This window comes from Prionailurus viverrinus, chromosome A3 (assembly GCF_022837055.1).
Source record: "Prionailurus viverrinus isolate Anna chromosome A3, UM_Priviv_1.0, whole genome shotgun sequence".
NCBI classification, from domain to species: domain Eukaryota; kingdom Metazoa; phylum Chordata; class Mammalia; order Carnivora; family Felidae; genus Prionailurus; species Prionailurus viverrinus.
The window spans coordinates 41,889,153-41,904,600 of record NC_062563.1 but is presented as its reverse complement, the minus strand read 5'-3'; the positions used below and the strand labels follow the sequence as shown (position 1 = coordinate 41,904,600).

Genomic DNA, 15,448 nt, shown 5'->3' with positions numbered 1-15,448 from the left:
TAATATGCAACTATATACAGAGAATGAGAGAGAAAAGCTGTTTCTGAAAAGTGACTCATTTTCATTTGATTTTTATTAGACTTGAATTTGAGCGGCAACAGCGCGAAGAACTTGAAAAATTAGAAAGTAAAAGGTAAGCCATGTGGAGTACGGGTTTTAACACTACTGTAGTCTGTGGATTCTTGCATTACTGCTCCAGACGGATTTCTTCGGGTCTGTTTCACTACCTTGCTCTGGCTCTGTGTCAAGTATTTACGTGTTTAATGACTGTAGGTCATTTCTCTAGCTGGTTAGTTTTACCTCATGTTTGAATGTTTTGAAAACAGTACATCTTCAAATACTTGGGAGAAAGTGGGAATAGAGTCAGTAGGCAAATTTCATACACTCGTTACATTTAATATGCCAAGTGTATACTTATGTTTAATCTAAAAGCATATCCCCCTTAGTGATTATCGCCTGAGGTTTTAAAAAGCCAAAAGAATGACAGTTCCCCTTCCTTATATCTCCTCCCCTTTTAAACATCTTTGTGTATGTTATTTGGCCATTTATATTTCCCTTCTATAATTTGCTCCTTTAAATTCTTGGTCCACTTTTCTCGTGTGTGTGTGTGTGTGTGTGTGTGAGTGATTTTTTTAGCTGATTGGGAGAAGTTTTTTTTATATGTTCTGAATATAATTATCTGATAAAACTAAGTATTTTCTCCTTCTCCCCACCCTCATCCTGTTTAACGAGCCAAGAAACAGAGTAAGGTTATATATTAGAGTAGAAACTAAAGGCCAGAGAAAATCTGTAAATTGGATATTTATTTTCTGGAACCTGGAGTTTAGAATGCTATAGACCAAGCATGACATGTAACCCCTGAAATCATGCATCTCAGTTTTCTATGGAGACTCCTGTTATTCTCAGTGTTATGTGTTAATAAACTAATATTTGGGGCCATTTGGTGATTACCATTTGTCCTAAACTAGTGATTAAATGCTAAATAGCATGCGGTTATTTGAGCTGCAACAATGAACTGTCGATTATCTTGACTTTGATATTTGACCCCAATGAGTTGAGGACAGCATAAGCATTTTTATTTAATGTCATTTTGTAACTGAATTTCTATTGAGTTTTAGCCATTGGGCTGAATAACATTATTCACATTTAAATTTAAATTGGGCACGGTTCTTTCTCTTTGAGCTCAGGGGGCTTTTAAAATTATATCATGCATAACACATTATGCTTATAGACTCTACAAAGAAATGATATCAGAGGCAACTTCAGGAGATTAGGCAAATGATCTGTTGGACAGTTACAGAGTGAAAAAGCTAAGCAGTGTGCTGCCGGAAATGAAAAGAAAAGCAGTTCCCCCCACTTTTTATTTTAGTGAAGGGCCTGACTTTGTGGCACGTGTCCATGTTCAGAACATTTCAGGTAGGGAAAAGTTCGAGCACCATTCGTATGTAGTGAGCAGACGATGATGGGTCAACGTTTGGCATTTCAGGAAACTCATAGAAGAAATGGAAGAAAAGCAGAAGTCAGATAAGGCAGAACTGGAGCGGATGCAGCAGGAGGTGGAGACTCAGCGCAAGGAGACGGAGATTGTCCAGCTGCAGATCCGCAAGCAGGAGGAGAGCCTCAAACGCCGCAGCTTCCACATCGAGAGCAAGCTGAAGGATTTGCTTGCCGAGAAGGAAAAGTTCGAAGAGGAAAGGCTGCGGGAGCAGCAGGAAATCGAGCTGCAGAAGAAGAAGCAGGAGGAGGAGAGCTTTCTCCGAGTCAAAGAAGAGCTCCAGCGGCTCCAGGAGCTCAACAACAACGAGAAGGCCGAGAAGATCCAGATATTTCGAGAGCTGGACCGCCTCAAGAAGGAGAAGGACGAGCAGTATGCCAAGCTCGAGTTGGAGAAGAAGAGGCTGGAGGAGCAGGAGAAGGAGCAGGTCGTGCTCGTGGTGCACCTAGAGGAGCAGCTGCGCCAGAAGCGGGAGATGAGCCGGCTCCTCCAGCGAGGGGAGGTGCAGCGGGTGGAGGAGGAGAGGAGGGACCTGGAGGGCATCCGGGAGGCCCTCCTGCGGGTGAAGGAGGCCCGGGCCGAAGGGGAGGATGACGGCGAGGAGTCAGAACGGGCTCAGCTGCGTTTCCTGGAGTTCAAGAGAAGGCAGCTGGTCAAGCTGGCCAACTTGGAGAAGGACCTGGTTCAGCAGAAGGACCTCCTGAGGAAAGAAGTCGAAGAGGAACAAGAACTCGTGGAGCGTTTAAAGTCTGCAAACGAAGATGACTTCAGAGTGTCGGAGAAAGATGCCGAGGGTGTCACACACGTCACCCAGGCGGCTCAAATCCTCGAGAAGATAAAGCCCGTGGAATACAGGCTGCAGTATAAGGAACGCCAGCTCCAGTACCTCCTGCAGCATCATTTGCCAACCCTGTTGGAGGAAAAGCAGAGAGCGTTTGAAATCCTTGACAGAGGTCCTCTCGGCTTAGACAACACTCTTTATCAAGTGGAAAAAGAAATGGAAGAAAAAGAGGAACAGCTCGCTCAGTACCAGGCCAACGCGAGCCAGCTGCAGAAGCTCCAAGCCACCTTTGAGTTCACTGCCAACATCGCCCGTCAGGAAGAAAAAGTGAGGAAGAAGGAAAAGGAGATCCTCGAGTCGCGGGAGAAGCAGCAGCGCGAGGCACTGGAGCGGGCCGTGGCCAGGCTGGAGAGGAGGCACTGGGCCCTGCAGAGGCGCTCCACCCTGGGCCTGGAGATCGAGGAGCAGAGGCAGAGACTGGCCACGCTGAACAGCAGCAGCAGCGAGCAGTCCGGCCTCCAGGCCAGCCTGGAAGCTGAGCAGGAAGCCCTGGAGAAGGACCGGGAGAGGTGAGGCTGGACAGGGAGAGCACGGCACACCGTCGGTGCCAAAGGTGGTGTGTTTTCCGCCCTCTCAAGGTGTGCGTCTCGCTGTCTTTCTAAAAAAGTGATTCTGTTCGCCTGTGTGTTCTCTGATACAGCAGCCAACGCTTGTGGTCCAACCAAAGCTGAGAAAAGCACCCCCCCACACACATTTTCTTGCTCCTTAGGATCCTCATCTGAGAATCGTTGGCCTGCCATTGAAAAAAACACTCAAACAAAACCAGAGCCCTTGTCTATGACTCCACTGACTTATGGAATACAATTATTGTCATATTTGATAAATACGACTGCTTCCAGCTTGCCCCTTCCCCTGTATCTGTCCCCTCCCCTCCCTTTTCTCTTTCCCTTCCCTTCCTCCCTCCTTTCTTCCTTCTGTCCTCCCCTTCTCAGCCCCCCCTCCCCCGACCATCCCTCCTCAGAATTTTTCCTACCCTCCCCTATTCCCCCTGTCACCCTCACCCTGGGCCTAACATCTTCTCTGTGACCAGCACTAGTTACAATACAGCATCATTCCTTCGGTCACAGACCACACAGAGCAGGTGCTGATTTCCACCCCTGTTGGGAAGCTGAAAAATAGCCCTTTTCCTTCTCTTCCTGATTCACAGTATTTGAAGGAGACCCCAGGATTCTGTATTCAAAAGGAAACTGCTAAACAAACAAAATTCTCCAGGTGATTCATGAACACAGCGAGCGGTATATTCAAGCACGTGTGGTGATGATTTACTCATGTTACTTTTGGTGTTATGAAAAATAAAACTAGGAACTGGCACTATTTTCATGGTAAAGAAAGAGTATTTATCTTCTCCCACCCATTCCCTGTCACCACGCTTCCCACACGGTAGGTTCTCAGAAGGAATAAGTGCATGAAGTCAAGAACACGTTTTTCTGGTAGCCCAGCAGACGTGATGCCAAGACTCCCAGAAAGTAGGTAGTCTGCCTGGTGTGCAGACATCACCCGCTTTGTTGTCCTGCCCAGCTTTCATACCCTGGCCCACCCCGTTCCTGCCTGGCTGGCCTCAGCAGGCTCTTTGATCTTTGGGCCTCAGTGCGTCCTCTTACAAGAGGGCGGAGGAGACCAGGGGCCTGTGCATTTTCTTTAGCTCCAGACCCCTTGGTCGGTTGAGATCTTACCTGAAGCCCAGGTTGGAGGGCCTGGACCGCTACCCCCTCTCCAGCATTCCAGGCACCCACAGCGCCTCCAGAGGGGCTGCAACCGAAGCCCAGTCGGCTGGCTTGTAGGAGCCCAGCTTGATATTGGCAGACGCCAAGGATCCATACTAACGACAAAGCAAGACCTGAGGCTGGAGCCTCTCTCCATCATCTTGCCTGAACAGTTTGGGACAACCTCCCTTTCAAATGATCTGCTTATACTGTGGGTTCTATTTACCTTTGCTCTCTGGTAATTCCCTCTGGCAAAACAGCAAGAAATAACAATCAAAAACCATAATGCTATTACTTCGGAGAAATAGGTTGGAGTTTTAAGAAAATGATTGCAGGTATGTTATGTAAATGAAATTGCCGGACAAAGCTCCAGCCCCAGGAAATTTAAAGCAGTGGAGGGCACGCTCTCAATTTATATCCTGCAGTGTGCAGTGAGAATGCCACGTGGGCTTTTAGCTTGATGTCCCTGGCTTTTGTCAACCAGCTTCACTCCCTGGCCATTAGTATTAATACTCTATTATAGCGGATATAGTATTGTGATTTCCAGGGAAGTGATTTCCTGATGTCAGCGTTCCTCCAGAAGCCACACAAAGGATGCTTTTGGCTTCATGTGTTTTGATGGAGTAGACTTTGCTAAGACCCAATTCAGGCCAACAAATTCTGAGCTCTTTGCTCTGGCTGTGATGCTACTGCAGCTTTCTGTGGGTGTTGGTTTTGTGTGTTATTATCTCTCTGGGTTCTCACGGCTAAGCCAGGGCCTGCCGTGCGGCCTGAGTCAGCCGCTTGTGAAATCCCACAAGTGTGAAATTTTAAATTCAAGTAGAACTAGCTTAGACAACAGTGCACTGAACTTGGCTTTCCTTGTTGGCTTCCTTATGAGCAAGATTTAATCCATTCTCTGTCATCTTTTCCACCCAGTGGTTATATAGTCATTGGGGACAAGTGTCACGCAGTTAGAAAGTGGCAGGTCTACTCACCAGCCCACTCTGAGCCACTTCGTCCTCTTGTCTTCATATGTGCTGCAATCCTTTCCTGGGATGCCCTGCTTCCCTTGCCACCCATAGAAATCCTGTTGGGGCTTCAGGACCCCATGCCAACAACCCCTTTGCTCTGTGGTATCTTTTCCACTGCCCCACTCCTGAAAGATGTCTTTGACCGACTCTGGTACATGTCGTCTTAACTATAAATGTTGGCAGTTACTTGCTTATATCTGGCTCGTTTTCCTTACCATCTCTAAGACTTTGTATTAATATTGTTCCCTTGTTCTTGGCCCACCAACTGGCCCCTGATGTCAATGTTTATGCATTTTTCTTCCTCCTTTGAAAAGACTACATGCTGTGGAAGTTGATGCTTAGTAAGTACTTGCTCATCAGCAGACAGATGAATGGCTGAGTTAGGCTGGGCATTGCCTCCATGGAACCCATGAGTGCTGACCCTTGTGACCTTGTAATTACATCCCTGCGAGTTGAGAACTTGGCTTTCCTGTAGGTCCATCAAATTGCTGTTGGTAACACCAGAGAGCTGGTAGGATCATGCTGTGCCAGCATCTGAAGCTAGAATCCTTGAAGTTTGGGACTGAAGGAATTTAGACTAGTTGACTCTTCAGATTGGTGTATGAAAAAATTGAGGCCCAGATTTCATTAACTCACCTTAGTTCACACAGTGAGGGAGCTGTAGCGCCTATGTTTCCTGGGCCAAATTTACTGGCAATCTTGGCCCTCTAGCCTCCTGGCCCTGGATCCAAGCATTCCTGGGCCAGCAGGAGAATGAGCTTACACACACTTGACCTCATATTGGATGTATCATTTATCATTGGAAATAAGTGTTTGGTTCTACAGTGGTTTAATTTCTCAAGATACTCACCTTGCCTTCCTAGGTCTCTCTCCTGTTTCTCTTTCCTACATCCTCTGCCTTAGCCAAAGTGGATTTCTAGTTTTTGTGACTTAGGCCTTTGTTCATATTGCTTTTTGTACCTGGAGAGCCCTTAACCCTCATCTCCAAATGCCAAATTCCTACGGGCCTCTGAAGATTCAACTTAGAACTGCCTTGACCATGCAGATCCTCCTTGGGTTGGTGGTGGTTAAAAATTCTTTAAAGCATAGATCTCTTTTGTCAAACAGAGGTATGTAGGGGGATCCCCATATGTGGTCAAAGACCAACTGTTTTGTTGAGGCAGGGGTAGGGGGCTCAGAATCCTGTACATCTACCTCAGAGGATTGGCTCAGCACTGTGGGAATATCTTTGCCCTTGATAATTAAACTCTCTCCAACTTTTGAACACCTGCAGCATTGTTCTGAATCCTTCTCATGGCTTGTTATCCCCTTATACCTTGTCTGATGCATATGTGGCACCTTTACTACTAGAAGGTAAAGCTCTTTGCAAAAAGTGTCTAGATCCCCCATGGTTTCAAGAACAATGTCTCACCCAGTGAAGATGCTCCGGAAATACTGTTCATGAATGAATTCATGTAACTCCCATCTCTGTAGATTAGAGCATGAAATCCAGCAGTTGAAGCAGAAGATCTGTGAGGTTGATGGTGTTCAAAAGGGGCATCGTGGGACCATGGAGGGGAAGGCTCCTTCTTCCAGCTTGCCATCTAGTGCTGAAAAATCTCACCTGGTCCCTCTGATGGATGCCAGGTACTGGACATTAAACTGATGCCAAACTTACATTTGCCATGTGGTTTAATGACTCACTGTACCTTGTATTGTCCAGTGTGCATGTGAAGGGATCTGTCAGAGGTGACTAGTGATAGGTGTCTCTGAGATATGTATACTTTGTCTCCATAAATTTATTGCCTGGGGGGAGAGGTATCATTTGAAGGGAACCAAAGATCTGAGGACTGGCCATCCAAACCCAAGTCATTTTGGAGTAGTGTTGTGTGAGAAGGTAGAATTGGAAGGTCCAGGGAAACCATGTCATCTAGAAAGGACTGAACCAAGGCCAGGCTGAGAGGAACAAAGAAGTAGAGTTAATTGAACCATACCAAGAAGAAGGACCTCGTGCTGACAGTTAATTTATGAAGTCATTAATTACAAATAGATGAAGTCTGTTACAAAAACTGTGCCAGTATATTTGGAATGGTCATGAATAGCATATATACCTGATGTTACTATAGTAAAATGGTTTTCAACTTGAGTGGTATTGTAAATTGCTCTGTGACTTAGAGCTTTCAGATAAGTTGACTTAATCATTCTTTGCCTATAAGAAAGTGGATTATTTTCGTCAACTCCAGCTGTGTCTTGGGGACATTTCAAATTGGGCAGTCATGAGCCCTGAGCAGTAGGTGACATGTATTTGGATATCAAAATGTATGAAGAATGGTATGGGCCTCTGTGGCCCCTTAACTCTAGGTCTGCATCTTCAGTGGGGCTAGTTTAAACTCTAAGTAAAAGGTCCAGAGAAGTAATTCATTTGTAAGTGCCCTTGGCTCTGGGTCAGCTGCACATGATTTTTCTTTCAGTATTGAAAGGTAACTACTGCATTTTATTATCCATTCTTCTGTGCTCTTTTACTTAAAATATTAATCTCTTTGCCTCACATTTCAGGAAATCATCAAGGCATGGTTCATAGTACCGAGATGTTTCTAGGAGTGCACATGTGCTTAGAAAGATGAAACCAGATTATTTTTTAGTGTGCTAAGAAATAAACATGCAAAACAGTTAATTTTAAATAATCCATCTAATCGGTGTCTGTATGGGGGAGGGAGAGTCTGGAGCTAAGCAAGCCTTCCATGTGGGCAGTCTGAGCCACTAGAAAGATTTTAGCTGGAACTAAAATTCTTCCGTCTTCCTGGTTTCTCTGGGTGGATGGTTGTACTTCATACACGTTCACCTCCATTCTCTAGGGTGCCATATATTTAGTTGACAACTGCTTCAATCATCAACTGTTTCTTGCTTCCACTGTCTTGGCCACATGCCAGGCAGTTTGAAAGGTAGAGGGGCCTTTAAAATGTGGTTTCTCACAGCCAGGTGCCTATGGAGAGACACAATGGAGCAGAAACAATTCAAGCCATTGTTCCCTTGGAATAGTGAAGATTCATAGAGATTGTGCCCACTCTCCCCCTCCCCTTTAATCCTCTTAAATGACTTTATGATATGAAAAATAACACTCACAATTTTCCATGTGAAGAAACTGAGGCTTGGTGAATGAAGTGTGGGTTTTCAGAGTCTGGTCTGAGGCCGTGGAGCCTTCTGAAGCCAGCGTCTGTGATTCTCCTGGAGCAGGGGTTCCACCAAGGAGAGCCAGGAGAGATGTGGATGGGATCATGTCGTCTCCCTTGTATTCTCAAGGTTCTGTTATTAGTCCACTTCTCTCTTGTTTGGAGAAAACCCAGATCATGAACACATGGCACTGCATTTCTTAGAAAGTAGAAAAATGGTCAAGGTCCCGAGTTGTTATGTTTGATGTTTAGAATGAGAGAGCACCTCTTTTTGAAGGGTGTAGTAAACTGAGGATCTCAGATGCCCTCTGTGGTTAGAAATCTTTAAGTGCCACCTCCCCCATCTCTGTTGTTTGCAGGATCAGTGCTTACATTGAAGAAGAAGTCCAACGACGACTTCAGGATTTGCATCGCGCGATTGGCGAGGATAGCAGTGCATCTGCAGATGTGGCGAGGGTGAGCTGAGGGAGCCAAGCCATCAGTCATTTGTTTTATTTTTTTAAGTTTTTTTTTTTTTTAATGTTTATTTGTATTTGAGAGACAGAGACAGAGCGTGAGTTGGGGAGGGGCAGAGAGAGAGGGAGACAGAGAATCTGAAGCAGGCTCTAGGCTCTGAGGTATCAGCACAGAGCCCGACGCTGGGCTCGAACTCATGAGATCATGACCCAAGCCAAAGTTGGATGCTTAACCGACTGAGCCACCCATGCACCCCATCATTAGTTTTCAAGGTGACCTCTCCATAAGTTGGTGGAGGTAGTGGTGAGGGCCCCCTTATTATTGTTTCTCGGTGAGAAAACTGAGATGCAGAATGTTCTCTAAAAATTAAATATAGCTTGGGTGGAGCTTAACATGTTATAAATAGTATTGGTTCAAGAGAAACTTTGTTTATTTAAGAATTTTGTACTTCTGGGGGAATTCTTAACTGAATATAGAGTCTACTAAAATGCTTTATTTACTTTGACTTATAAAGATTCTACATGTAACATTTTTCCGTTTTCTCCAAAAAAACAACCAACTTCCTTAAGTATTTAATTTTGCTTGATAAATTATCCTGAGTAGATATATAATTTTGCTTTTGAGAAGATACGTATATGCGATGTTGATTTTTATCAAAATAGAAACATTTCATTCCTATTCCTCAAGTTAATAAGGGTCCTAAGGAAGTTTTATTTCATTTATTTAATTTATTGAATTTTGTTTAATATGTTCATATTATTCTTAGAATTTTAAGATTAGGAATAGATGCTTCAGTTCCCTTACAGGCAGATGGAGCGATAGAGTCATACTTACCTTGGGAATATAAATTCTATAGAAGGGATGTCATTGTTGAGTAAGTATGTTTCTTTAGAATTTTGTTCCCATAAATATTTCTAATCAAATCAGTTTCTTTTCCCTCTATGAACAAGCTATAATTTAATATAGAGCGCTTTTTATTTTCTTATCAGGATAATGAGAAACTCCACAATGGCACCATTCAACGTAAGCTAAAATATGAGGTAGGTAATGATTTTTCAGATTGATAAGGTCGCCTTAAATTATGGCATGCTCGTGTGATTAAATTTTCTTAATGTTTGGTTGCGTAATTAGAATTTTGAAGTCCCAGTGAGATTAATGGCTAATAGGGAAGGCAAGCTATTATATGGACTTAAAATTAAACGGAATCCTGCAGGTTGAAAACTGCTTGGACTTTATTTGAATGGCATGTAACTGTGGTGGAGGCTCCTTGCCCAGTTTTTCATTTGTAACAGTATCCTTTCCCCTGGTCTGCATTTAAAAGGCAGAATTATATAATCAGAATCAGATATGGGGTTTGGAAATGAAACTGAACACTTCTCAATGTTTTAAAAACCCTGCTCATTTTATGGACTGTGAGTTGGCAGTAGTACAAAGGACATACTCTCGGTTGATTAGCTTATTTCTCTGGTGGATTGTCAAACCAAGGTTTATTTGGGCATACGATTTGTAAGGTTTTACTTGTAGTATTTTCTTCCACTGAGGGACCTGTCCTTCCCATACATTCCTAAATTAAAAAACAAAACAAAACAAAAACAAACAAAACAAAACTAGATGGTAGAAGTCTTACAGATGGCGCCCATATATTACAGAACAGAGAACAAGAGGTGAAGGGCTGGGTGTCCCACAGGAGGCTTAGCTGACTTTGGCCACTGCCACGCCTCCACCCGGCTGGTCCAGTAATGACATTGTCTTCCTCTAGACATTCTTATCTCTAGCAGGTAACCTTGTGAAGTGTAGGACGTTGCCTGTTATTTCTTTGTGTCCACTGTGCCTGGCCTGTAGCGGGGAAGCCTTTCACAGTGCTGGTTTGTAGCTCTGGTCACGGCAGTCTAACCAGGGCAGGCATAATTAAAGATTCCCATGAAGTGAACCAAGAGGCAAGAGAAATATGACTGAGGTTGAAATACTTGTCAATTTCCTTTTGGCCCTGTCATCTGATTTTCATTAAGTGTGCCCTGATTACTTTTACATTTTGGACATACAGTCATGGACTTATTTTCACAACTAAGTCTGACCTTTTGCAAATTGAGTGAAAGATCTTAGGATTTATTTTGGAGCAATTGAAATATTAGACCAAGAAGTGGATACTGTGGATCAATCCCGCACAACATATTTCTTTCAAACACTTGGCAATTTGTAAGATAAATAATATGGAAATTGATGTCCTGTGTGTGAATCAGATCATCCATTCTTAAATCATGTATCAATCAATATGAATAGCTTAGGCTTTCGATTTAACCTCTGCATTAATCCGCACAATGAAACCAATGACTGCAGGAATCTTCATGTGCAAAAAGGTTTGCAAAAGGTGCTGCCAACCCCCATTTCAACTGTTTTTGACATCTTGAACAGAAAAGGTATCTTGCCCCGCTGCTGCCCAGAGATGTCACTGGCCCTTCCGGCAGAGAAGAGGGGAGGGAGGTGGAGCGGAACAACCATCCGGGTCCTCCCACGACACAGAGCATCTCGGCATCTCCTGCTCCCTCCTCAGCATCGTGCGAGAGAGCCCACCAGCGAAGACATCGGTCCTCCGTACACAAGGTGTGGCAGAACAGTGATCGTGGATACGGTCATCCTGAGTGTGCAGGCTGTTTCCAACCAAAACGTTTCAGTCTACCTGAAATCACATTTCTTAACGAAAGCAACACCAGTGACACAAAACATCAGCATCGGTCCAAACATCTCAATGATGTGATGACTCATAAAGATAAACCCAACTTGAGAATCGAGTCCAGCTGGACTTTGCTGCAAGATTTGTCCCAAGAAGTGCCTCTACATAATGGAAGCAAGCAGACCAGGCAAAGCAAGTTACTCTGCTTGGTCCTCTCTGAAACGGTTTCTGGTGAGGAGGGTGCCTCCCACAGCGTTCCTCAGCATGCACCCGCCGGGAAGTTTTGTGGTGAGCAGCAAGTCGAGAGAGAGTTAGATGCTAAAAAAGCTGACTCTCCACAGTCCCTGATAAATATCAGGACAGAAGGAAACAGCGGGTTGGGCTATTTTTACCACAGGCTGGCAGACCTTTATAAAGATACCAGCAGTCACCTGCTACAGGCTGGCACAGAGGTGATCCGCCAAGCCGGGCATATAGGGAACCTGTGTGACCCCAGGGGGCTCACCTCCCATGTGACGACATTTATCAGAAGATTACCATTTCTGAAACACTTTCCCCTGGACACGCCCCTGAGGTCACAGCAGGCATCATCAGAGCCTTATTCTTTCCCCAGAGAAGCTCAGGCTGGCAGCAGGGTTCCTGAAGAGGCAGGAGCCGCCAGGCCAGCAGAGGGCACCATGCCTTTCAGAGCATCAGGCCTCACTGCTGCCTCTGCTGCTGCAGGATCCCCAGACTCTTCCGCAAGCTCAGTGCTGCACCTAGAATCTGAAGATTCTGGAAGGAGACCCGCATTTAAGCAGACTCTTGTGCGATTCCCAGCTCAGATGCTGAAACTTCAGGAGCAGCCTCTAAAAGACTTTCTTGAGCACGTGGCTTGTTCCGTACCAGAACTCTCAGGCGACATAAAGGAAGTCAAAGGTGTTTACTGGCTTGCTGTTGCTAACTGCACAGAACCTGACCCTCAGCCAGCATGTTTGCTTCTGCTTCATTCCATGCTATATGCTTTGGTTCTGTCAGATAACCCTTCAGCCTCAATGGGCATTTTTCATGCTCTGCCTCTCTCTGGACTAGAGGAAATCCAAGTCGGCTTTGGTGGGCAGAGCATCAGACTCTTGGGCTCTGCAGAGAGTCTCCTGCTCACCGTATTTAGTTACAGCAAAACCCTCTGTCAGCAGATTTGCGGTGACCTCCTGTGTGTCCTGATGCCCGAGTCTGATGCTGCTGTCCGCACTAATCACCCTTTGTTCCAACAAGATCTGGTTCAGCTTTCTCTTGACTGGAAAGCAGAAATCCCTGATTTAGTTTTGGCAGACGGTGTTCGGTTGTCATCCAGATTCCAGGATACCTTGGTTGACATGATTTACTTTCTTCATGGAAATATGGAAGTCAACATCCCCTCTCTGGCAGAGGTACAGTTACTGCTCTACACGACAGTCAGAGTCGAGGGTGACCCCGGCCAAGACAACCTCCAGTCATTAGTCCTTCTGAACACCCACATTGCCCTTTTAAGGGAAGATCGAGTTTTCTATCCCCACACTCAGTCTCTAAACACACCTTCTCCACGAGCACAGTTTGATGTGACCAGATGTCGTGCTTTAAGCGAATTCAGGTATGTCGTCGTTCCAGAGAAGGAAACCTTGTCAACCGTCCAACTTGTCTTCCCAGAAAAACTCAGACTCCCATCAGATTCAAAAAATAGCCCAGCTGAGCACTTTGAAGGAGCCCAGAACGTCCATTTGTTCCCTGGCATGCCGTGTCCTGAGGGCAGTCAGAACGTGGCACCCGAGGTCTGGAAACTGACCCTCAGCTCTCAGGATGAGGCTCTGTGGCTCATCGCACACTTGACAAGGCTCTCAGGAGGAAACTTATAAAAATACTTGGCATATTTTTTGAGATTTTTAATAAAATGAACATTATGAGAATAGTCAAGGACCCGGAAAGGCTCTGTGTACCTAACTGATTTGACACTAGAAAAATGCAGACCTCTAAAATTGAAAATGTAAATATGTTAAGTATCTACAATTAAAAAAAAAGGCGGGGGTAGCAGAGCACTGATAAAATATCTTTATCACCACCCTGCTTCCTTTTCTTGAACCTCAGCCTTGTAAATTTGGGTCTGCCTCATTATTTGTTAGGTGATTAAAGCATTTCTGATTGTTTTTGGCTTCATGTCGACTTCTAGTAGGGTGGCTTGGAATGTGTCTGTGTCTGCTGGATTCCGGCAGGCTAATTTGTGCTGCTTGAAAAAGTGCCTGGTTGGCAGTGACCTTCACGGACATCCTCCGTTTTAGCCATGATTAGGACAGCTCTGTAGCAGAGCACATTAGTAATGCATCAAGCTTCCTGGAAGGACCCAGGGATTTAAAATACCCTCCTCTCACTATAATACATGGAATGGAGACAGCACCACACGCCCTGTGGTGTCTTCTTCCTCAGTTAATTGCCTTTTCCTTCCTCCTTTCAGACTTTTTGACTATTGCTTTCCAACCTATGTGCTTTCAACTCCTTACTTGTTGGTTTAGTTTTGACTACCCTTCCCCCTATGCCACATGCCCCCCCACATGCCAGGACTTTCTCCGAGCTTTTATATTTCTGTCCTGGAAAGACTCTTCATCTTCAAGTCTGACTTTTTCTAACGGCTTCTGTAAGCAATCTTATCAGCTGCAGGGTCACCTCAGAAGGCATTCGGCTCTTTCCTCTGGCCGCCCTCCCTCTCCGCCTCCCACCTAACACATCATCACTCACAGCCTCTGACCAGCATGTTCTGCTGGCCCGAGCTGGTCCGCTGGCCTGCCTTCTGAGATGAGTCATGCCCATGGCAGCCTCAGGTATGTCTCTCTTCACAAAGTATGATCCGGTACTCAGCTGCCCTCCTCCTCTGTGAGAGGCTTGAAACTGGGCTCTTCAGAAGCTCTCTCTCCTCTGAGTGACCCTTTCTTTTTTATCCATCTCTGTTCAACATTCCTATGAGGAATTCCGTTGCATGTCTTATATTTATTAGCTATTTCATCGGGTCCTAGGTTTCACAGCCAGTGTTCTCCTGTTTCTTGGATGTGTATGTTCTACTAAATTCCAGAGTCTTAGAAGGAAGGAGGTGGATTCTTCACTGCTCCATCCTCTCTCTTCCACTTCTAGCCAGGATCATGATGAGCTCATGGTAGCTACTCATTGAATGTTGCAGGCAGCTGAGCAAATCAGCGATTCCATGAAGCCATTTATATTAGCCTTGGCATGGAGGGGTCATTCTTCTGTTCTAGCCAGACCTTTGGATGATGTACAATATAAATGCCATAGTCCTCTCTTCATTTCTACTCCTGATCACTGATAGGGGCAGTGTCAAAGCTTAACCCAGAAACTCACCGGCTCCCTTTGGCCACAAAGTACAGACCTTCCTTCTTTCCCCCTCAGAACTAGCAAGCTACTTAATGTGCTTGTTAAGTTCTGTGCTTCATCATTGATTTTCCTCTCCCCAGGTGTGGGGCAGTAAACAGGAAAGGGCAGGAAACTGGCCAGTGTGTTAGGATCTACACACCGGTGGCTGCTGTCTTATCTGCCATAACCGTGTAGAGGCTTTTTGACTTTTTGAGGCAATAGGGTTCAGATGTTTTTAGGTGGAGCTTGTTTTTGTCACTTCCACCCTTCCCCCCATGCACACATACACTCCCTGTTGCCTTATACATGAAGGGTTTTGAGTCTCTGATGAGGATATCATTAAAATTAGTTAGCTTGTCATGTTTTTGGCCGGAAGATCTACTGTGGAAGGAATTTCTTAAATGAACCATGGTAGCCTTCTAATATCTTATCAATAATTTTCACATAACTTCCCCCTTTTTTTGCTCTTTTCAGAAAATACTTTCTTAAAAATTGCCCATTGATTATTTTCTTAAGTATCCTTAATAAGAAGAACAGAACTAATGATCATGAAGAACAGAGGGAATGAACTTTAAGATGTTAGCAGAGGGACAGTATAGTTGGGAGGGAAACAGTACATAAGCAGCATAAGAACTTTAACAAAGAATGAAAAATATTAGACAGACTTGCTTGTCTTCATAGATTAAAAAAAAACATAATTCTATGTTATAAATTATGGTCTTTAATATTATTCGTAGATGGAGAATGC

General features: G+C 44.8%; 1 protein-coding gene across 10 annotated transcripts in view; it reads left to right on the top strand.

Moving 5' to 3' along the window:
* Positions 1-15,448, top strand: part of KIF16B (kinesin family member 16B) — a 295,283-nt gene that overhangs the window by 193,270 nt on the left and 86,565 nt on the right. For 5 of the 10 annotated variants that reach the window (XR_007150865.1, XM_047852575.1, XM_047852573.1 and 2 more), the window contains exons 18-22: positions 80-133; positions 1,487-2,845; positions 6,526-6,678; positions 8,561-8,657; positions 9,647-9,697. Coding sequence is in view for 9 of the 10 variants with exons in the window: in XM_047852575.1 (XP_047708531.1) it covers positions 80-133; positions 1,487-2,845; positions 6,526-6,678; positions 8,561-8,657; positions 9,647-9,697 (1,714 nt within the window). In the remaining variant the exon portion in view is untranslated. Of the gene's footprint in view, positions 1-79; positions 134-1,486; positions 2,846-6,525; positions 6,679-8,560; positions 8,658-9,646; positions 9,698-11,069; positions 13,483-15,448 lie in introns of those variants that run through there. The other 5 variants (XM_047852570.1, XM_047852569.1, XM_047852572.1 and 2 more) reach the window with 5 other exon arrangements.